The 23,955-nt window shown below is 39.2% G+C and overlaps 2 protein-coding genes across 7 annotated transcripts in view; one reads left to right on the forward strand and one right to left on the reverse strand.

The window, feature by feature from the left end:
• The window catches only part of TMEM150C (transmembrane protein 150C), a 122,976-nt gene that overhangs the window by 9,547 nt on the left and 89,474 nt on the right, over positions 1-23,955 (reverse strand). For all 6 annotated transcript variants that reach the window (XM_081304635.1, XM_081304634.1, XM_081304632.1 and 3 more), the window contains 4 exons: positions 6,440-6,529; positions 5,155-5,208; positions 4,998-5,030; positions 4,834-4,901 (listed from right to left, as the gene is read on the reverse strand). In XM_081304635.1, coding sequence (XP_081160761.1) covers positions 4,834-4,901; positions 4,998-5,030; positions 5,155-5,208; positions 6,440-6,519 — 235 coding nt within the window. In that variant the 5' untranslated portion in view covers positions 6,520-6,529. The remainder of the gene's footprint in view (positions 1-4,833; positions 4,902-4,997; positions 5,031-5,154; positions 5,209-6,439; positions 6,530-23,955) is intronic.
• LOC308654685 (DNA-directed RNA polymerase III subunit RPC10-like) lies at positions 7,248-7,565 on the forward strand (the record flags this gene model as incomplete). Its single annotated transcript, XM_081304361.1, has 1 exon — positions 7,248-7,565. The coding sequence occupies one exon, from the start codon at positions 7,248-7,250 to the stop codon at positions 7,563-7,565; it is 318 nt and encodes a 105-aa protein (XP_081160487.1).

Here is a 23,955-nt window from a genome sequence, read left to right on the forward strand (position 1 = left end):
TCAGCAGGGAAGACAGAAATTCAAGAATTACCCTATTTATATTAGCAATTATGTTGGTAATTATTCACTAAAGGTTTTGCCTTGATTACAGGCCCTTATCCATAATCATTAGTTAAAAAAAATCTTCCATACATTTGCATTTTCCAAGGATGCTAAATTTCATAGTGTCAGGCTATGAACTCAAAGAGCTGGCTTTTGGTTCCAAGTACCTCTGATCACAGAGTGGAATAATACTGGATCTTAATTGGATTTTGAAACCAAAATAGAGATAAACCATGATTTGTGAAATATCAACTTATTCAGCCTTGATATAGTTTTAGTACATGTTTCACCTAATGCCCACTATGGATCAGAAAAATTAATCAATTCTATTTCAGTGGACAACAGTTGCTCAAACAATTGGTTTGAGATACCTAGTTAGGAGTTACTTCAGAAGTCTATTAATAATAACTATAGTTAGAAGGTGAAAGCTACTTCTATACTAGAAGGTGAAAAGTAAACATTGTTATTAATTTTTAGGATGAGAATAGGAGAAGGAAGTGGGGGCAGGAGTAATTCCACATACAGCATTCTGACATAACTTGGTCAGCTGATAAAGAAGTCATTAGATTAGGACTAGAGAGTTCAATGCAGGGCACCATGGGATTTACTTGCTAATTAATTCTGCATGGCTGTAAGGGAGTAATGACAAAATACCAAGGTGGCACATTTAATTTCTTTTAAAAATGATTAGTGAAGCATATTACTTTGGGAACTCCCTGCTGGCCATTTAATTAATTGTAGAATAAGACGGTGCTGGAACCTTAGCCTAGGTGAAACCCAATCCCTCATATAGCTCCTCACAATGACCCATGTAGTTTAGTCCCTATGCCCAGGGGAAGGGATCTGATGGTCAATCTCTGAGCTAACTATTTCTTGCCAGTAAACACGGGACTTGTATCATGTCTTGGTCCCAGTAATGCTAAGCTTCCTATTTGTAACATGGGTGATAAGACACTTTTTCATGAGCAAGTGATGAAATTACACAGGAACCAGAAAGCTATGTGGAGCCAATAATTCAACCCAGCACTCTTTGTTCCAAACACCATACTTTGCCCTTTTCTCCTGTTAATTCCATTATTAATCAGCTCAGATGAGGCATAATTTCCTTTTAAAACAGATTCTACTTGAATTTTTAGAATGGCAAACTAAATGAAGAGACTGACCCTATAAACAGTCGTATTAACTTTTGGTTTAAATGAAGTCAGATTCAAACTATGAAGTCCATTGTCAACAAAGTGGTAGTTTATTTATACCTTATTGAAAAAGACAGTTGGGGCAAGAGGACAATTTCAAAGGCATCGTTATATATGCTGACCAACTTTTACCATGTTCACCTGATGAACATGACATGCTGTTTAGTTTCATTAAAAAAAAAAATTTTTTTTTTGAGGCAAGAGGACCACAAGTCCTGGGCAACTTAGCAACATCCTATCTCAAAATAAAAGCTTTTAAAAAGGGGCTAAGGATGTAGTTCAGTGGTAGAGTACTGGTCTAACATATTCAAGCCCAAGTATCACAGTGGGAAGAAAATTAGGTTTTACTAGATGGTTTTTAAAAGATATTAAAAATATACTCCTCTCCTGTTTTGAGTATGTAGACTCTTTGCTATACATGTGCCCCCTATTTAATTTTCCTGTCTATTTTAAGAGTATAAATAGAAAAATTGTATATTTAAAAATTTTTTTTTAATTTTGAGACCGACTAGGTTTTTAAAATTCAAAACTCTGAGTAATATCTCTTCATTACAGCTCTAAACTGGTGCCTGGCCAATTCTTTTTTGTTTTGTTCAGTTTTACTGTTTATATGCATCCATAATTCCTATTTATGACTGCGGTAGAACACGACAGTCAATATGTTTTGGCCGAAGGAGGGAGAGAGGCTGCTATTAGGTGACTGAAATCATTCAGCTATTAGCTTCATCCTCAGCAACCTCCCTGGGGGCAGGAAATAATATTCCTCTCAAGAAATTTGTCTTAGGTCTTTTTTCCCCCTAGTGGAAAGGAAAATGTGGATTCAGGACAAAGAGCATAACGAATTCTGTAAAGAAAATAATTGAGCATTCAGTCTTTGATTAGCCTGTCAAAAAGATAAAAGATCTTTGCTAACTAATTTTAATAAATGCTACACTGACTCATTTTTAGATTATAAATTATAATCTATAGGGCTGCTGAGAAGCAGTCACTTATAGGCAGCACGGGCTATTTCTTAAAGGTAGTTATGTTATCTAAAGTAATAGTCTGATGTCTAGCAGGGACAGACCTGGGGAGATGAAAGTATCCACAGTGGAACAAGAATCTTTACTAAATGGATTCTTTCACTTCCAGAGTTTATAAATAAATAATTGTTGGTTTGCTCCCACTGAACACTAATCTTAATCAGTTTTGTGTCTACCAAATGGTCCTTCAAATGCTGAAAGATAATAAAGACTAAACACTGGATGTTGCAATACCTCCAAGCAAGAGCTGGTAAAAGCTTAATTGCGTCTTGGTGGGGTAGACAGAACTGAAGAATAAGATGATGACAAATGTCATCTGGAAGAGGGGAACTTGCTTGCATTGCTTTGTTTTGGGAAATGCTTTTATAATTAGTTAATCATATGTTTTATAACTGGTGAATCTCATGAGCTATGCAAACTGGTTTATACAACAAAGACTACTGGGAAATATCAATTTGTTTAAAAAAGAAAAGAAAATAATATGTAGCCTCCCACATGTTTGTTGGTTTCTTTAAACCATAAAGGAGGACAGCTTGTGACAGCTTTTGTATAAAAGCAGGTTTCTACATTTCATGGTTAAATGAGGTAGTGTTTATAAAGCACTTAGCTTTGAGCTTGGAATAAAAATGATGGCAATTAATTATTGTTATTGTGCCCTGTGGGGTGATCAGATGAGTCGGTGCCAACCTGCAGGCCTACATACTGTGATGGCAAAGAGTGTGTGAAAGGCCCTGACTCTGTGATTCACAGTTCACTCCTGGGGCTTTGTGCTCTGTTAAATGCAAACATTCCTTAGCGGGCACTGGGCACAGTGGTGCACACCTGTAATCCCAGCAGTTTGGGAGTCTGAAGCAGAAGGATTGTGAGTTCAAAGCCAGACTCAGTAACTTAGTAAGGCCTTGAGAAACTTAGTGAAACCCTGTCTCAAAATAAAGTGTGAAAAAGGGGCTGGGGATGTGACTCAGTGGTTAAGCACCCCTGGGTTCAAACCCTGGTACAAAAAAAAAAAAGTGTATTCCTTAGCAGGCATTTGTGCCCCAGTATGAATAAGTTCACTGGATCTTTTCAGAAGAAAGTGTCAAGAGTAGAATAAAAAAGGAGTATAGTGTTCCTGACAATTCTGAGGCTGAAGGCAGTATCCAAGCAAATCCATTGTGACCAGCCCTGGTCCCACATGTGCATCAGCTGCTGTGAGTGTCAGCCTTCTCAATACCTGTGAGAATCTTGGCCACGAAAACCCTGACTGGCTCGGGCAGGAAGACAAGAGCTGCTTCTCAGCATCAGGATAGTTGACCTTCTCTTCATGGTCATGTGGTAGCCCATGCCTTCCAGACATTTCCTGCTTAGGTGAATGGGACATACTTTGAGGAAGCTTGGGTAGGGAAAGTCTCTGACAAAATTATACTTAATTCCAGGGAGAAATCTTGTTAACTTCAGAGAAGTCCCCCAGTATGCTTCTCTAGGGATGTTCTCCAAGTTTCTTTCGTTTTGAGCTGTCTGAACAAACTGATTCTGCTTGTGTTGCATGTTGAACTAAGAAGGTCCCATTATTTCCTAAGTTCTAGAGATATAACCTTTCTTAGCAAACATTAAAAAAGAAAACATTAAGAGTAGATTTTTTTTTTCTGGTGAGGAGGAGAGGATTTACACAGAGATGAAGTAACTGGTCATGTTGTTCAGAGACAGGTACCACAAAGGCTGAAAACTCCCTTGGTAATAATATTTGTATCTCTTATTTGGAGTGAAAGCCTCTCCATCTAAAAGAACCTTTTCTAGAAAAACACTGTGGAAAGATTGAGCTGACATTGGTCTTCTCCCAACAATGTGACAACAGTGACAGATAGCTGACCCTTTGAAGGATATTTGGAAAGCCTGGCCTGGAGGAGATGGTGTACAAGTTGGACTTGAGCAAGGAGAGAACACGCATAGTTACCACTATCTCTGGAAGACTAACAGGGTCATGCAACACCTGCGGAACTAGGGGACGGGATATTAAGGGAAGGTCTTGGGCCCTGAAGAAAGTGGAGGAAATCAGGGTCAGGCAGGAGCACTAAAGGTTGCTTTTTGTCTTAAGCCTCTTTCCTCATTTGCCAGCTTAAAATGTATGTGGGCACAGAGGAAGGCAAGAGCCTAATGTCAGTGCTGCTCTTTAGGCTTAAGACAGGGTCTATAAACAATATTTATCACAGAGCCCAAGCATCTTTTTTATATTTGCCAGTGAAGGAATGAATAAGTCATTCTTTTTAAAGCAAATGTATTGCACCACATCACATTCTGAGGCAGGATTTCATGGCACATGAAAGATATTATTTCATGCAGCAAAAGAAATAAAGTTCAGAGTATGCTGAAATGAATAAAGACAAACAAAAGGAAAGAAATGCAAGGCAAGCAGGAGGAAGTAAAAGGATTCATGAGAGAGGGAAAAAGGCTCCTAAAACAAATAGCTGGCTTTGGCATATTGACATGATATGATACTAAATTATCAGCGAGGCCCACCATTGTTTTGATATAGTTTGGGGCAATGTTAACAAAATAATAGACTGAAGTGCATCACGAATTCTTCATGCTCCTCTTACCTAGGAAGGCTGCCATGTTCATCACTTGACTAAACACACAGCTCGCAGGAGGATCATCCCCTGCAATACTTGAAAAAGATGAAATGTTTTATAATTACTCAAAATCTATAATCCTCCCAACTTTTCCTAACATCCAACAGATCAGGTGAGAATTATAGAGTTACCTTATATATGGTGCATGCTTCACGCCAGGTTTCCTGGGTAACAAACAACAGAGAGAGGCTTAGGTTAAAGCGTGGTCACTGCTGCAGTTCAGCTCTGCCACTGGCAAAGACTTCGCTAAAAGGCTGAACAACAAACTCCCCCAGAGATAAGCTTTACCTTTCAGCTGAATTTAATGGTAATATTTTTTCGTCTTCCACAGCTATAAAGTACCTATCAGGAAAGAAAGATAAGTTGATAAAACAAAGCAATTTTTTAAAAAATAAACAAAAAATTCCAAGAATCATTTGTTTCCCAGTTAAATAGACTAAACTATTCTAAATCATACTCATTCTTTTCTGAGAAAATCCTTTTTAATAACATCTAATTCTTTGAAGTTCCAATGTTATTTTTAATATTTTCTTAATTTTCAAAACACCCCCAAGGGCTGGGCTTGTAATTGGTGGTGAAGCACTTGCCTTGTACATGTGAGGGCACTGAGTTTGATCTTCAGCACCACATAAAAATAAAATAAAGGTATTGTGTCCATCTACAACTAAAATAACATAATACTAAAAAAATTTTAAAACACCCTCAAAATTTATGGCAATGATTTTAATCTGCAGCTTTTTTTTTTTTTTTTTTTTTTTTTTTTTTTTTTTAGGACTAGCGATACAATCCAGGGCCTTCCATAGAATAGGCACGTGCTATACCACTGAGCTACATCCCCAGCTCCCAAGGATTATAGTTTAGAAACTAGAAAACAAAGAAACCTTCCAACTTTGAGTAAATTGAAATTACAATTCAGTTTCTAGTTTCTTAGAAATAAATATCCACCACTCTTTTTTTAGTGTTATTTTTTAGTTGTAGGTGGACATAATATCTTTATTTCATTTTTATGTGGTGCTGAGGATTGAACCCAGAGCCTCACCTCACGTGTGCTAGGCAAGCACTCTACCACTGAGCTACAACCCCAGACCCTATCCACCACTCTTAATGAATTTAAACTAAAATTTCTTGAAGTCATTTATTACTTGAAATAAGCAAAATTTGTGGTAAGCCAGGACTTCCAATGTAATGATATTCATCTTATAAACATACCAGACCTTGTCACAAATACCTGAACTATGAACAGGACTGTGAATGGAATCCAGATCATGTTAGTATCAAATTAGAAAATCTTGCAAATAATGAATTTACATGACCACTTTATAAAATGTTCATTATAAGAACAGATGAACACAAAATCAGCATTCTTTATTACCTGCTTTGCATATTTATTACTTAATCTTATTTTAAGTAATAAAAGATGAGAAAATAAATGGGGACCTTAGTAAGATTAAATTACTAAGCATATTATCTTAACAGATTTATAAATACATCCATATAGATATGTCACATATTCTCAAAACTTTGTTTTTAGCTCACTGCATCTGAATCTTTAAGTCATTAAGAGCATACTCACACTATCCACAATCCAGCTGAAGTAAACAAAGTAAATACAAGAGGTAGAAACATCCATACACTGCATTTCTTCCCATCCATACCTGTACCACTGAAATAAAATGAACAGGTGTTAATAATTAAGGCAAAAATTTACCTAACTCTTTCAAGATGGAAAGGAATTCCAGTAGGGGGAATCTTGTGAGCAGTTAACATAGACACAGAGTCTTAGCTGTGATCTGATGCCAAATTTCTGATGAAAACTTTTGAGTACATTTAAGAATGGATAAAGGGGTTAGGACTTTTAGAAGAGCTAAGTACCAAAGGCAAATTCCAACCTACCTTTAGTGCTATTAACATTTACAGGTTTATGGACCTAAGTGCATAAGTATACTCCCAGGCAGACAGGTGTTATAAACAAATAGTTTCTAAATAAATCAGCATCACAGGGGAAAAGAGCAAAAGCTTTGCAAATCTGAACTTTTCTTGTGACTTTACTGAGCAGCTATCACAGTAGACACAAAGATAAATGCTCTAGAAAATAATGCATTAGATTAGCTCAATGAAAAAACTGGGGAAAAATACAGATGCTGGGCATTTGGGGATATAACATTTTCACAGTAAAAATACATAAATTAAAAACTCCCCTAGTCAGGCTCAATGGTGCACACCTGCAATTCCAGCTACTCAGGAGGCAGAGGCAGGCGGATTTCTTGAGCCAAGAAGTTTGAGACCAGCTTTGGCAACACAGTGAGACCCCCATCTCAAACAAATAATTTTAAAATTCCCAGATAAAAGTAAAAACTAGAGGCTTTAGAAGTATCTAGGAAATGCTGCTCTTCTGCCGAGGATGTGGGAATGGGCTGATCGTGGGCGGGCCAGCGCTGATCCTGCTTCGCTGGCAACACTTGTACAACAACATCACCTGCAAGGTAACAGAACTGGGAGTATCCAAAGCTGAAAGAAGTGGATGGTGTGCTTGGCTGAGCAGCAGCCTGAGAGAACGCAGACTCTACAGCAGAGCCATGTCCCAATGCGAACATCCTGGAGCTCACTGCATGCAGCTCCAGACCCGCTATGCAGACGATCCCATGATCACCTTCTACAGGCGCTGCAGAGCTCCATGCGGACACCACTGGAGGGACTAGGGCTGGCCCACCTGCGCAGTGGACGCCCAGCAGGATATGAATTGTGTGTTCTGAGACTCTTTGCTGGTGAAGTGGGAGGTCCGCCCCTTGGGTGGGAGACCAGGGTTTCAGGAAATGGTGCCTGTCTGCCAGTCTGGGAGTTGCTGTGTGGTGGTGGGGAGACCCACAGGGAAGTGTGCTTGGTTCAAAGTCCTGCACCTTCTCCTTTTACCTTCACTAGGCAGATGACATTTCCTCATACCAATGAACAGTCTACTGTTTGCACAACTTAGTACATTAAATATCCCTAAATACTTAACTGTTAATTATAAACCTGTAACCAAAACTTGTTCTGGATGTCGCATTAAAATGAAGTCTAATAAAAAAAAAAAAAAGGTCTAGGAAAAATTATTGGTACCAAACAGAAGTAGCTAATTATCACTTTGTGATATATTTTTGTCTAAAACCATCAGACAAAATCTATTAGACATATTGGATTCCAGCATAATCCTTAAGGAAAAAAAACAACACTTCTAAGAAAATAATGTACCCTAGTGACCTCCACTGGTGACTTGACAAACATAATGATAATGTGATTAAATGACATTTCCAGTATTAGATTCCCCTCAGTATTCATTATTTTGAATTTTACCACAAGTTTGAACCTGCACTGCCAAATTTCTGAGTACCTTCATGACATCTGCTTTCATGTGCTGAGACTATGGACCTTCCAAATGTAGACATCAGATAGAGAACATCATGCCCCATTGAGGCTGGGAAGCCAATCCCTCTGCAAAGAAGTCTGAGTTCCTAGTACAGTCCTACCACATAAGGTAGATCTTTCTGACTAGGAGACAGACACCTGAATCTAATAACATGCCTTTAACATTTGTGCCTTAGTCTCAAACATATATCTGGGCAGAAATATTAAACAAATGGTAGAATCTAGGAGTTGGAAGGCATTTGAGGCACTTTCAATCAATCCAATTCATCCAATTCACAATTATTGATACCCTACTTGTGCTAAGCACTCTGCCAGACTGTGGAAATACTGAGTTGAGGTCTAATGAATACGATGACTTATTTATTTATTTATTACCAGTCTATGCGATATATATAGTAGTCTCTCCTTATGTGAGGGGGATACATTTCAAGACCCCCAGTGGATGCCTGAAACCATGAATAGCACTCAACCCTATCTATATATTTTTCTAATACATATATTTTCACTTTAAGAAAGCAGTTTATGTCTTTTATCTTGTACATCTGTGTTTAGTTTTTCATCACTGTGACCAAAATACCCAACAAGAACAACTTGTAGGAGAAAAGGTTTATTTTGGTTCCTAGTTTCAGAGGTTCAGTCCATGGTGAGCCAACTCACTGCTCTGAGCCCAAGGTGAGGCAAGTTGAGGGGGCGGTGGAGAAGTATCGCTTATTTCTTCGTGGCCAAGAAACAGAACAAGAGGAAGGCATCAGAGATCACAGGGAAAATGAACCCTTCCAGAGCAAGCCCCCAGTGACACCTCCTCCAGTCATGGCCCCAGTTACCATTACCTGCCTACATTATCACCCAGTTATTCCAGTCAAACTAAGATGAACTGATTAGGTTACAGCTCTCACAATCCAGTCACTTCACTTCCAAAAATTCCTGCATGAACACAGGAGATTTTGGGAGACACTCCTATCCAAGCCATAACAGGATCTAAATTGCCAGCATCACTATCCTTGAACTTTGGGCTATTAATAAGTAAAATAAGCATTACTTGAACATAAGCACTGAGATGCCATGATAGTTAATCTGATAACTGAGATAGCTACTATGTGACTAATGAGCAGAGAGCACATACAGAGTGGATACACTAGACAAGGGATGATTCAAGTCCTGGGCAGAATGGAGTGGGACAGCATAAGATTTCATCACATTAGTCAGAATGGCACACAATTAAGAATGTATGAAATGAAAAAAAATGTACGAAATGTTCATTTCTGGATTTTCTATTTAATATCTTCAGACCATAGTTCATATGAATAACTGGAACCATAAAAAGTAAAGTTGCAGTAAGGGAAGATACTATAAATGCTTGGTCCATGACTTTCCAATCTATGGAAAAACAGTGACTGTTTTAAGCATAAACAATATGGCCAGGCAGGATCTATTCATATTTATGTCCAAAAAGTTATAGATTAATAACAAAGCTATCAATTATGCTAACAAAAATAATTCCATCCAAAGGAGTACATAAAATGGCAATGGTAATTGAGTAGGTAAAACAATTATTCTAGATTTGCCACTGAAACAGGGTGCTCTGGCAAGTTGAGATAGTTACACTACAAGACTTAGAAGCTCTAGTTTCCAACCCCAGCTTTGCCAAAAACTGACCCCTTATGGCCTAGATTAGTTACATCATTTTCCTATCTCACTACACCAAGATTAATGAATTTGAAGAAAGGGAGAGAGAAGTCAAAGACTGAGTTCTTCCAGGGTGGTAGTACCTTGGAGGTTAACCCAAGTCCAGTATTGTATAGCAGTAAGAGAATGCCCTAATATAATCAGAATTATCAGCCACAGAGAAAAATGGTAAACATTTTTACATTAGATTGGTGACAAAATCAGAATGCCAATATATGAAGGTAGAATGAATGAGAAACATAAGTGTCAAATACTCAGATTCGCTTCCCTTTTAGGAAGATCTATGTGGGAAATCAAAATTTGAAAGCAGGGAGGCTAGATGAAGAGAGTTAATGAGACAACTCTAAGACCATGCCAGCGAGCTACAATAGTTCCCTGCACTGATTTCCTTCAAAGAGAAGCAGTCTGGTGGGACAGAAATGGTATGGCAAGGCAAAGGACCCCAACCCAATTCTGCCATTCACTAGCAATGTCATTCCATCTCTTAAGCCTTAGTCTAACTGTAGAGATAACTCTGTTTTGTGGAATTGTGCTAAGGATTAATGATGCTGAGATTAAACACCTCCCACATAATCCGTGTTCAGTAAGTGCTGTAATTCTAACTGCAGAGCAAATCCACACTTGCCTTAGGACAAAGTTCCCACTCTATAGGACGGGGGGCTCAGGACAACTTGACACTTTCTTATTCCCTGGGATCCCACTTTTCTAGCTTCTCTAGAGAGGTGCAGACACCCTTCCTGATGGTAATAATCCTTTTCCCCCTCAAATGACTTCCCCTCAAGTTAAAATCTTGAGGTCTTAATAGTGAAGGTCTACCTTCCTGAGACTCTGCTGCTTTGCTGTTTTTCAGTGCTCATTTGTTTTGTTTGGCAATTACCTAAAATGGTCAATGGCTAAAAGTACACTGTTTTTCTTTTATCAGTTTAACTCTCAAAGGGTAACCTGTGTCCAAATTCCGGGAAACTCACAGTTTCCCTGGCTTAATAATATGAAATATGCCTTTTCTTAACTTTGAGAGATGCCTTGGGAGGTGAAAAGGGTAAGCCTATGAATGGCTGTGTTATCAGTTTGCAATGGAACTACTTTGGTTTTCTTTAGGATTTTTAAAATTCTGGCTGTGCTTTTTTTGTTTAAATAATTGCAAATTCACATGCAGTTGTAAGAAATAATATAGACAGATCGTGTATATCCTTCATTCTGTCTCCCCAGGGTAACATCCTGCAAAAACACAGTATTATATCATCAACTAAGAAACTGGCTTGATACAACCCTTCAACTTAAATCAGATTTCACCAATTTTATGCACACTCTTTACACACGCGTGTGTGTGCGCGCACGTGCAAAGCCCCCTTCTTACCTTCTCTATCTTCCTACCCACTTTGCTCTGCAAAAGACCCTATGAAGTGTGAAGACCTCCAGAGACCAGAAGACCCCAGTGAAAAACTCTTATAGAAACAGTTTCTGGTTCTGTCAACCTATCAATGCCCCATATGACAGATCTTGATGTTTCCATTTCTTTTTCCCTCTCAGGTAGGGCTGTGTTGATCAAAGATGAAGACTGTGTCATATCTACTTCTCTTTCCTAGTCCCAAAGATTCTATTTGTTCTGCTTTAGTCTATATTCAGCTTTTAATGTGATCAAAGAACTCAGAGTAGATAAACAACATTCATGAGCTCTCTGTTCTTAGTGCTGGAGGTTTGTGGAGGTGCCAGGAGTTAAACCCGACTGACTCCGAGCCGCTCTGGCTTGGCAAGTTCAGAGAATGCACTTGACGGGAAGTACCTCTGAAAAGAATAAATGAATTGATCTGTGAACAGTGAGGCTCTGCCTCACTGTTGTCTTGAGAATTAAAGTTGTAACTGAGAGATGGTTCTCTTCCTTCCATGCTTCCAGACACCATTAAAATAAACTGCCCCATTGCTTCCAGTCACACTGAAAGTGGTACCCAAACTTTGATTACATTTCCCAGCAAGGATAAATTCCACTCTTCCAGAGCTAAATAACCAAGGTAGCTACCAGCTAGAAGAGAACACTTTTCCTTGCCTCTTTCAGGAAAGACAGGGAGAAAGAAGGAATATTCCACACTCCTAAGAGTTTTACCTTTGCATCCTGAATTGTACTTCTTTTTTTTATTCTGTGTAATATTTACTCTTGATAATAATCTTCTAATAATTTTTCATAGTTAAAAAAAACAAGGATAAGTGTTCCTATGTCCTATATGGCCAATTATATCTGGAACAATGTTACCTAATGAGTTTCTGACAAAAACAGGAGAAGAGCCCAAATTGCATAAACTGTCTTGAAAGTTCTGGCACTAAGATTTTGGTTTGGCAGAATCTCTTCCAAATAGTATCATTTCTCCAAATGACTCGCAAAGCTGTTATCCAGATGGTCAGATCTTCTTAGAGAGCCAATGCTGCCAACTCTGTACATTCTACCATGTGTTCGTTTCTTCCAATAAATGTCATTCTCTAAGTTTGAGTGATCTTCACTCTCTTTTACTCAATCTGTGGTATGAGTAGGGATGCTCGGTGGGGACTCCTCCACACTCTGAGATGGTGAAAACCTCCATCCTCTATCTGTTCTAACTTCTATCTGTTTGTGACCTGGCATCCTTGAAGTTCACATTTTTCCCACAGAGAAAAAAAATGAACCATGGCAAAAGATTGTGGTGACTCCCACCATCGACATTTTTATTACTCTGCAAGTCTTCTATCTGCCAACAGCCAGGAGACTATTTACAGTCTCCTGGAAGCAAAAAAGAGGTTTTCTATGTTCACATGACCTTGTTACCTAGGACCCCAAATACTTTCTGAAAAAGGGTCTTTATAAAATGAAAGAAATATGATTATTAATGCTTTTATCATCAAATTCCAAACATAGTTCTTACAATATAAACTATGAAGCTCCAAAGCCAAAACTATAGCATGCTGTTACCAATGCTGATCCTCCAAGACGAATTTTCTAATTTCTCAAGTGTTGATAAAATATCTCCAATCTACAAATAGAAAAGTAAAGCACATCGATCATCTTTGTACCTTTTTAAACTTTTGTCAATGAGAAAAAGCTTCTAATAATAATTGTGATGTGTCACAAAGTTAATACTTTCTGGGGCTGGAAAGAATCCACTTGTTATAAATGAAGATTTATACTACCTGTAGAGAGAGGAGAGGCAGCTTTAGTTATTAGACCCTGGAGCCAGATGACCAGGGCTTGGAATCCCAGCCCTGTCACTTACTAATGGCAGTTGTATGACCTTGGTTAAGTCCACTCTGTGTCTCAGTTTCTTTCTTTCTTTCTTTTTTTTTTTTTTTTTTGGCGAAGGTGGCGGTACCAGGGATTGAATCCAGGGGCACTCAACTACTGAGCCACATCCGTAGACCTTTTTGTATTTTATTTAGAGACAGGATCTTGTTGAGTTGCTTAGTTGCTAAGTTGCTGAGGCTGGCTTTGAACTCTCAATCCTCCTGCCTCAGCCTCCCAAGCCACTGGGATTATGGGTGTGTGCCATGGTGCCCAACTGTGTCTCAATTTCTTGATCAGTAAAGAGTGAATAGTAATGGTACCTACCTCACGGGGTTTTTATGAAAATTGAAAATATAATGAAAACACTCAGAATAGTGCCTAGCCTACAGATGGCCTTTCAATAAATGTTAACTATACTCACACACCATATAACGACATTTTTGTCAATGATAAATCTCATATGATTGTGGTCCCCTAAGGTTACATTGCCTAGTGACATTGTAGCCATCTTAGTTTGTGTAAGTACACTCCCCCGTATCCCATAGGAGGAAATCACCTAATGACAATCTTCTCAGAAGTATCCCCATTACACGGCACATGACTGTATTCTCCACTGAAAATGCTATTTGGTATCGTCAGTTGTCTTTTTTTGTTTTGTAATTTATCAGGAAATAAGCTCCCTGGCACAGTAATTTTTCATTGTGTTCTCAGGGCCAGCTGGAATGGAGCAGAAAAGATTAACAAGCCACCCACTAATGACCAGGACTGTCACAGTATCTATGAACCAAGAGCCTTCTGGGAATCTTCACCATGTGTGTCATGGGAAAATGTAAAGGCCTTATATTATGTTGTAATTCACTTGCAATTATAAGTGGTAATGACAAGGACTATCTGTTTTGGTTATTTTTCCCTAAAATGTTTACAGACTCTTGGATAGAAATAACATGTGGAAATATGCACTACAACCAACAAATAAGTCATACTCCTTCTGCTAACAGTTAAAATTTTGTTTTCACTATATCCTAAGTTTTGGAAGGCCCAATAATCAGGTGCCCTTATATATCAGCAGATATAAAACTATTCAATATATAAGGTCGACCAATGCTCTATCCACACCCCAGCAACATTTCTCATGAGCCCTGGCAAAAAAAAAAAATAATATATTAGTAAAGGATTTCTGTAAAATATTACCACTCCCAAAGAATACAATTTCTAATTAGAACCAATGGTGATTGGTTTTTTTTTTTCCCAATCTCTTTTGATTTCTAAAAGCAATTACCTTCAGTTAATTGACAGATGACTACAGGGATCCTTTGATACTAGTGGCCCAACAGATTCTTTTTCTTAGAATAGATGGAACAGAATGTCCCAACATCATTCACAGAATAATTCCAGAAGGAACTCCCTTCTAGTATTTAATTTAATATGATATTAAAATTTCTATGCTAAGATAAAAATACTGCTCATATATGATATCTAAAATTGCCAACCAAAACAGTCATTTGTCTTTCTCCTAGCTACCAGAAATCTAATTTTCTTGAGGTCATCAATGTGCTCAGCCCAAGGATGCAGGTCATGATTGGTTAAGGCAGGCATGGTTGTCTCATTTTTCTTTGACAGGTACCATTCCAGACAACCTTGCAACTGGCCAATGAGATGTGAAGGAAAGTCCACTGACTTGAGCAAAACTTTGAAGGGTTTGGATCCCTGATAATGGGAAGCCTCTCCCACCTATCATCCTCCTTTCCTACTTGGGTTGATGTAGTAGAAACAAGTATTTAGTATTTATCATGGTAGCCATGATATATCCATGAGACAATAAGCATGAAGACCCAAAGCCAACATACAGAGGATGGCAGAGCAGATGGTGGAAAGAATGAGTCCCTCACAACATGATTAAGACACTTCACCAATTCCCAGTGCTGCCATCCTCCAAACTTCTTATAATGTAAATCAATTAAAAGTCTTTATTGCTTTATTACTATAAGCTAGTATAGCAGTAAAATCCACTCTTCCTTCTTCCATTATAAATTGCCAAATGGCCACTCAACTGTATTAGCAGCCTCCCTTGAAAATGTGTCCCTGTGAGTAATTCTCTGCAAGGATTATGAGTATAGATACATGTGATATTAGTGTTGTGTTATATAGGAAAATGTCCCTATTTTCTAGAGATACATACTGAAGTATTTAGGGATCAACTGCCATGATATAAAATTTAATTAATAACTTTTTTATCAAAAGGGTGATTTAGAAATAAAGTGGGGATGGCTATATAACATTGTGAGTACAATTAATTTATACACTTAAAATGGTTAAAATGGAAAATTTTTAAAGTATATTTCACCACAATAAAGAAGTTTAAAAAAAACTATTCATCAAAAGTAAGATGAAAGTATCATTTGTGAATGCTATCATAAAAAAATAACAAATGTTGGCAAGGATGTGGAGAAATTAGAACTGTTATTCAGTATTGCTAGGAATGTAACATGGTGTAGCTATTGTGGAAAATGGTCAGTAAGTTCCTCAAAAATTTAGAAACAGAATTATTATATGATGCAGAGATTCCACTCTGGGGTATACAACCATAAGAATAGAAAGTGAGAACTTGAACAGATTCATGTTTATAGCAACATTATTCACAATAGCCAAAAGGTAGAAATAACCCAAGTGTCATCAATGGATGAATGGATGAACTAAATATGGCACACACATATTATGGAATATCATTTAGCCTTAAAAAGGAAGGAAATTCTGACATGTGCTACAACATGGATGAACCTTAACGACAGTATAAAGTTCTATATGTCCTTATATAGAAGGATATATGCTATATGAAATAGGCCATTCACAAAAAGATAAATATTGTATGATGCTGCTTATATAAGGTATCGAAAGTAGTCAAAATCAATAAAGACAGAAAGTAGAATGGAGGTTGCCAGGTGTTGGCTATGGGGTAGGCAATGAGGAGTTACTATTTAATGAGTACAGAGTTTTATTTTTTGCCATTGAAGCGCACAATTAAAATGGTAAAGATGCTAAATTTTATGTTAGGATATTTGGCCACCACCAAAAAAAAAAAAAAAACACCAAAAAAGAATACACATATAGAAAATGAATTATAAAAAAACAGTCTGTACCAACAAAGTCTCTTGATCCTTAAAAAAAAAAACTACCACCTTACCTAACTTGAAAAGCAGATCACATTCCTATTAAGTCCTACAACTAGACTTATTTGCAAAGAGAGATACAAAAGAATTTAGAAATGTGGGGCCTTGAAGGGTTGGAAAAAGCCAATGACTTCTATACCTCAAACAGTACGAGATTAGAGATGAGAATGTGGTGTTGCTCTACTAGAGTTTGGATCTGGAATGCCCTACAAAGCTCATGTGTTGAAGCTTGGTCCCCACTGCAGCAATGTCCAGAGGTGGGGCTTTCAGAAAATGACTGGATCATAAGAGCTCTGACCTCACCAGTGAGTTAACCCACTGATAGTTAAATGGACGACTGGGAGGTAGTGAAAACTATAGGCAGGTGGGGCATGGTTGGAGAAAGTAGGTAGGTCATTGGGGGCATATTCTTGCTCTATCTTGTCCTTGGCCCTTTCCTCACTCTCTGCTTCCCATCTGCTATGATCTGGAAAGCTTTGCACTGCCATGACCTTCTGCCAACATGTTCTGCTTAATTTCCAGCCCAAGGCCATGGAGCCAACTGACCATGAACTGAACGAAAGCTCTGAAACATGAGCCAAAATAAGCTTTTCCTCCTTTAAGTTGTTGGTGTCAGGTATTTTGGTCACAATGATGAAAAGCTAACACACTATCCCTCCCAAGCGTGCTATTTCATAGCCTTCAATACAGCTGTCCTGCAATCAAGAGAGGGAATACAGAGGGCAAGTATGCACAGGAGTAAAGCAGGCAGAAGATCTTGAAAAGAACACTGGGGAGGGCTGGGGATGTGGCTCAAGTGGTATCGCGCTCGCCTGGCATGCGCGCAGCCTGGGTTCGATCCTCAGCACCACAAACAAACAAAGATGTTGTGTCCACTGAAAACTAAAAAATAAATATTAAAAAATTCTCTCTCTCTAAAAAAAAAAAGAAAAGAAAAGAAAGAAAGAAAAGAAAAGAACACTGGGGAGATCACTGGCATGTGTACCGGCTGGAAGTGAGTAGAAGCCAGGTGAGCTCCTGAGACAGCTGTTAGCAAAGGGACCACAGCCAAGCCAATAATACCTATGGCTGCCTACTCTCTATACTCTCCGAGTCCCACATTGGCACCAGCAGACAGTGGGCTGCAAAGTGGGGTGTGAGTAGAAGGGGAGATAACTTGCCTTTTAGTTCCAGGTGGGGAGGCGGTTAGGAACCACGTCTGACCCTCATGGCAAAGAGGGTGTGTATAACCCAGAGACTATGGGCTTTTTAGGTGGGTTATTTACTGGATAGGGCTTTGTTTGTGTCCTGAAATAAAGCCAGTTTGTTCTACGGGTAGGAAATAGGGCATTCACTGATAGTTGGTTGCTAGAGAGGCTAACTATGACAAAGACTGCTATCTATGAAAAACCCATTCTCCCCTTCTTCTATTGTGATAGAAGAACAGCTAGATATATGGCTGCCTAGCTATGCCACTCCCTGGCTCCTCTATGCTGGGACTTAGCCACATGATTCAGTTCTTGCCTGTGACTAAATTCTTCTAAATTCTTTTTTTTTTTTTTTTTTTTTTTTTTAGAGAGAGAGAGAGAGAGAGAATTTTAATATTTATTTTTTAGTTTTCGGCAGACACAACATCTTTGTTTGTATGTGGTGCTGAGGATCGAATCCGGGCCACACGCATGCCAGGCGAGCGCACTACTGCTTGAGCCACATCCCCAGCCCAATGACTAAATTCTTGCCAATGGAATGTGAGCAAGAGGGATGTGTGCCACTTACTAGCTTGGGACCCATGTCTCTCAAACATTTATTCCCTATGGACTGAAACAGCAATGACCAAAAGACAGAATCTATGTTGTAGATGCTAGGAAAGTAACATGGTGTAGCCATTGTGGAAAACAGGAAGTTCCTCAAAAATTTAGAATTATTATATGATGCAGAAATTCCACTATGGGGTAAACAATGGGGTAAACAATCCCAGCTGCCATGAGCTTCTTCTCCCATACCTACATGGAAAATATCTACCCTAAACTAGTACATGACCTAAATAAATAAATAAACAGACTTCAGTTTTAAACCACATTATTGTTGGATTTCTTGTTACAGGAGCTGAACCTTTTACTCAGGCTAGTACATTCATGTATTCTACGAACTGAAGTCCAAAATATTTCATCTGATAACTCACCCTATTTCCTATCAAAATAACAAAGTCTCTCTGACCATAAACTACTTGAGAGATACCTTGATTCTTTTTGTCTCTCTCTTTAATAATTATTTTGAGACATGGTTTCACTAAGCTGCCCAGGCTGGCCTTAAACTTGCAATCCTCCTGCCTCAGTCTCCAGGGTAGCTGAGATTACAGGTGTGCCACTGCACCCAGCTGAGACATACCTTGATTCTTTTTTTTTTTTTAAAGAGAGAGAGAGAGAATTTTTTAATATTTATTTTTTAGTTTTTGGCGGACACAACATCTTTGTTTGTATGTGGTGCTGAGGATCGAACCAGAGCCGCTCGCATGCCAGGCGAGTGCGCTACCGCTTGAGCCACATCCCCAGCCCCCACCTTGATTCCTAGATGACACTCATTTAATAGAACTCTGCCCTGGAAATCAGGTAATACTCAAGAGCCAAGGGTAACAAAGTAACTTCCCTCAGTCTGTGGAAGAATTAAGGCCAGGGAATGGCTTCCTTACTTAGCAGTGGCCAATCTTTGATACACAAAATTGTTAACAAAGATTTTATAAATAAACACATATATCTTACCTCTAAAGATTTAGTTGTATTTTATAGCTCCTGAGTAAAATGAGTATTCACAGTATCCTTGGAGGTATAAAAAACATGGGATACCATTACTGGTTTTGTTTTACAGATGACAATGAGGTGATTGGTCTTGACATGCCTGAATCAGCAGTTCTAAAGAATCTTTTCTAGTCCTTTTGCAATATGCAATTATTTCATGTTCCTTCCTATTCCAAAGGCAAGAAACAAAACAAAAACCTGTAAAGCAATCTGACCACAAGCTCACTGAAAATAAGATCCCTGAGCCTGGATGCCCTGGTCCACAGCTTTGAAACAACATCACAGCATTTGGCCCTCGGTGCCAGATCCTAGTGCCAGACCCAGCAGCGAGCCCTCAAGACACTGGCTCTGTCCAGCTAGCTTTGACATCAACACCTCAGGCCTAGTTCAGTGTTGAGAAACAACAAACAGGAAACAAACCAGAGAGAAACAAGAAAGGCCCCACCCAAACCCCCAGAGAACAGATAGGCCAAGTAAGTCCAAGAGATCTGAGAATTAAATTTATATGGAATCTTATGTGGCTGATGGTTGAAGGCCAAGATCAAGAAATGCCAGGCTAATGCATGTGACTATCAAGCCCCAAACACTGAACCTGTATCTCCCCATCAAACAAGCTGGGAGTGTTATACCAAAGGCGATGATCAAAACGGTCATTCTTCTACACCCCACTATAATGGGGACTCAGAATGCAGCAGGACCCATGTGCACGTGTCCTTAATCCAGAGTCTCTGGCTTCATATGTAGGCACTGCTATGTGGTAGCTCTGAGATGCTGTGCAAATCACTTAACCTCACTAAGCCTCAGTTTTCTCATCTGCAGAAGGGTTATAAGAATACCTACTCTTTTAGGCTGCAATGAAGACAAGAATTAACACACATAAGACTTTTTGATGAGCACATGACAAGCACACGCAACTAGAAGCTACTATTATAAATGCATGCATTAATATCGCTGATGTCCATTCCATTTGTTGTTCAGGGAAAAAAGGTAGAAATGCAGATTTATTCCAATTTAATGATGACTAATTAGGAATTCAATGAGGAATCTGAAAGAGAAAGTAAAACAGGCTTTCAGGGTTCTCTTGGAGAAGAAGAGTCTGATGACCTTGTTTTAAAAAAAAAAAAAATCCTTCCAATAGTTTCTAAGAAATTACTTTATGCTGATGACTTCTCCGAAAGGACAAAAAAACACATGAAATTTAGTAGACCCGAGGTTGCTTGCTGGAGTTCAGACAGATGCTGAAGAAGGCTGTACATCATCCTGCATCCTTCCCCCAGCTAGAAGAACTAATCAACAACTCAGAACCCAAACTCCCCTGAACACACAGAGCCACTACATCACCAGAATGACAAACAGTCAAACAAGGGACTTGTAAAATGCAGTTAACTGCCTGATGCCTGTTCTTCTGAAGCCAGTGAGCATTCCACACACCTGGTGAAAGGTGATCTGATGCAGTTTCTCCCTTCATACAGTACCCTGTACCAAAAACAGCTCAGAATAGACTTCGTCAATGGTCGACCCTCCCTATCATCCCCAAATCCTCCCCCATTCATCACAGATGATGTGATTTTATGCTAATTTTAAGCACTCAGAAGGCCTCAGGTTATGAATAAGAGTGTGTCCACAGAATTAGGGCCTTTCTCATGCTAGGCCATTGCTACCGTTGGGCTACATCCCCAGCCCCAATATGGTTAATTTTAGATGTCAACATAATGGGGCCAAAGCATACTCAGATAACAGACAAATTTTTATTTTTGGAGGTGTCTGTGAGGGTGATTCTGGCAAGATTAGCATTAGAATGAGTATACTAAGTAAAGTCACCCAACCTCACTAAAATCTGTTCTCACCAATGCGCTGTGGCAGTGTCCAATCTACTGAGGGTCCAAATAGAACAAAAAAAGGTCGGGGAGGGGCGAACTCTCTCCTTGAGCTGGGACATTCATCTCCTGCCCTTGGAGATCAATGTTCTTATTCCAGCATTAACACCAGTGGCCTTCCCAGGTTCTCAGGCCTTCGGACTCAGACTGAGTATCACCTCTGGCTCTCCTGGGTCTCCAGTGGCACTTCTAATCTCCATAACTGCCTGAGCCAATTACAAATCTCCTGTCTCCTGTTGGTTCTGTTTCTCTGGAAAATTCTGACTCATACAATCATCACTGAGATGTGTTCTCAGTTAGTTAATGAAGTCAAGTATATAGCTCTATGACACATCCTCACAGGGACTTCCAGGTGTGCTGCTAAGAGGACTGGCAATTTTCCACTCTCCTTCAAAGAGTAGAAAACATCCAGCTCCGAAGGCTGAGGCAGGAGGATTGAGAATTCAAAGCCAGCCTCAGCAACTTACGGAGGCCCTAAGTAACTCAGCGAGACCTTGTCTCCAAATAAAATAGAAAAAAGGGCTGGGGATGTGGCTCAGTGGTAAAGCACCCCTGGGTTTAATCCCTGGTACCAAAAAAATAAAAAATAAAAATAAAAAAATAAAGTAGGAAACATGATCAGTACACAGCATACACAGCAGCTAGCAGGAAATCAAACTTTAAACTGCTCTCTGCATTGGGCCCTGGCTGCCATGCCCCTCAGTGGCTCTCTAAAGGCTCTACTTGGTCCGGAGCTACCTCCACTGGGCATGCTCTCCCAACCATCCCTTTTCATTACCCCCTATGCCAGTTTGCCTCGTTGGCCCGTTTCTATTTCCCTCTGAAGGTAATTATACATTGATACCTCTCTCTTTTAGGTAGAAGGGAAGGGCAGGGTGTGAGTGGGGGAATCATCTCCTGTAACACCTATACAGTTACCCCGAGTTCCTCCCCTTCACTCCTTATACTGTACCTAGACCAACAGTCTCTTCTGCACTATGGTTGGCTGCATGGTTTCTACACTGTGGGCACTGTTGTAGTAGCCCACTGCCACCTGCCACCTGCCTGTGCTTCTTGCTTTCCAGCTACAGAACCTGCACCATTCACCCTTAAAGCAGCATTACAGAACTTTGTAGGGTACCAAGAACGCTATTTGTAGCATATGATCTGTATCCTCAAATTAGTTAAACTCGTAATTGGTCTGTGCCTGCGGTGAATTACAGACAGATTGGTTGAGTGGGGAAGCTGAATCATGAGAACCCTCCAGAGTGTCTGAGCAGTGCTGTTCAGGGGAAAAGTTGCTTTGGTTCTCAGTATGAGTGCTAGTTTTCTGGAAAGAAATAATAGTAACAGCAATTGTTATAGTTTGGAATGGGATGTCCTCCAAAAGCTCCTATGTTAATGCAGACATATTCAGAAGTGAAATGACTAGATTGTGAGGGCTATGACTTCATCAGTCCCTCTCATATTAAATGGACCGGCTGGGTGGTAACTGTAGGCCAGTGGGGAGTGGCTGGAGGAGGTGGGTCACTGGCTGCACCCTCTGGAAGGGGGCCTTGTCCCTGTGCCCTGCCCCCATTCCCTCTCTATTTGCTTCCTGGCTGCTATGAGCTGAGCAGTTTTCCTCTGCCACTGTCTTTGTGCCATGATGTTCTACCTCACCTTGGGCCCAGAGCAAAGGAGTCAGTCAACCAGGGACTAAACTTCTGAAACTGTGAGCCAAGATAAACTTTTCTTCCTCTAAATTGTTCTGGTCAGGTATTTTGGTCACAGCAATGAGAAGTTGACTAACACAGCAATTCAAAAAATAGACAGATGGGATTTTATCAAGCCAAAAGCTCCTGCACAGCAATCAATTGACAGAGTACAAAGAAAGAACAGGAAAAAAAATATGTGCAAACTATACATCTGTCAAGGGGTTAATATGCAGAATATAGGAGGGACTCAAAATAAAAATTAAAAAAAAAACACCTCAATTTAAAAAATGGGCAATAGAGCTGGAGATATAGTTCGGTGGTAGACTGCTTGCCTACCATGGGCTCTGAGTTCAATCACCAGCACAGCATAAAATAAAATAAAAAGCAATATACTTAAATACACCTATCTCAAAAGAAGACATACAAAATGGCCAACAGAGATATGAAAAAAAATGCTTAACATTGAGGATGGGAAAAGGCTGATCAATAGGTAGGGTAGTGAGTGATAGGATAGATCAGTTCTGGTCACACAATAGGATGAAGATGGTGATAGGGTGATAATGATTGTACTGTATACTTCAAAAACCTGGAGAAAGAATTCTGCATTTCATCATGAAGAAATGACAAATGTATGGGGTGATAGATGATAAAAATTTTAAGTTGATGTATAAAACATAAAAATTGTTAAACATACCTATCAGTTTAAAAAAATATTAAAGAACAGGGATTTGCCAAACTAATCTTGCTTAAAAAAAAATTCTCCTCCTGTGTAATGTTCTAAATCTGTTTACCATCTCACCTTTTGGCCTATAATACAGTTTTCTATGTGGAATTACTCACAAGAAAAGATTCTCCTAAGCAAACAATTAATATTACTTTATCCCCATTGTGAATACTTTTCTGTTCCAGATTAGAAGTCAGTCGGACTTTGTTATTGTGCATGAAGAAAGCTGCCTATCTAAGTGCTTAGACCTTAACTTGGGAAGACTGATGGGTGACATCACCCTGCGTAAGTCAGCTCTGCTCTTTGACTTCATACACACATTGAGGGCAGGGGCCAGGTCTTAGAAAGTTTTATTCCCTTCACATACATCAGCAAGACTTGTGGATTGTATATACACATGGGATTAAAAATTGGGAAGTAAAATTCCTAGCAATGCCACACCCTAAACAGTTACTTTTAATAGTTCAAAATGTATTGTCCCAGGCTTTTTTCCTCAAGTATATAAATTTTCCCAAATGTGATTTTTTTGTTTGTTT

Source organism: Spermophilus citellus (assembly GCF_964194105.1).
Source record: "Spermophilus citellus genome assembly, chromosome: 8".
Lineage (NCBI taxonomy): Eukaryota > Metazoa > Chordata > Mammalia > Rodentia > Sciuridae > Spermophilus > Spermophilus citellus.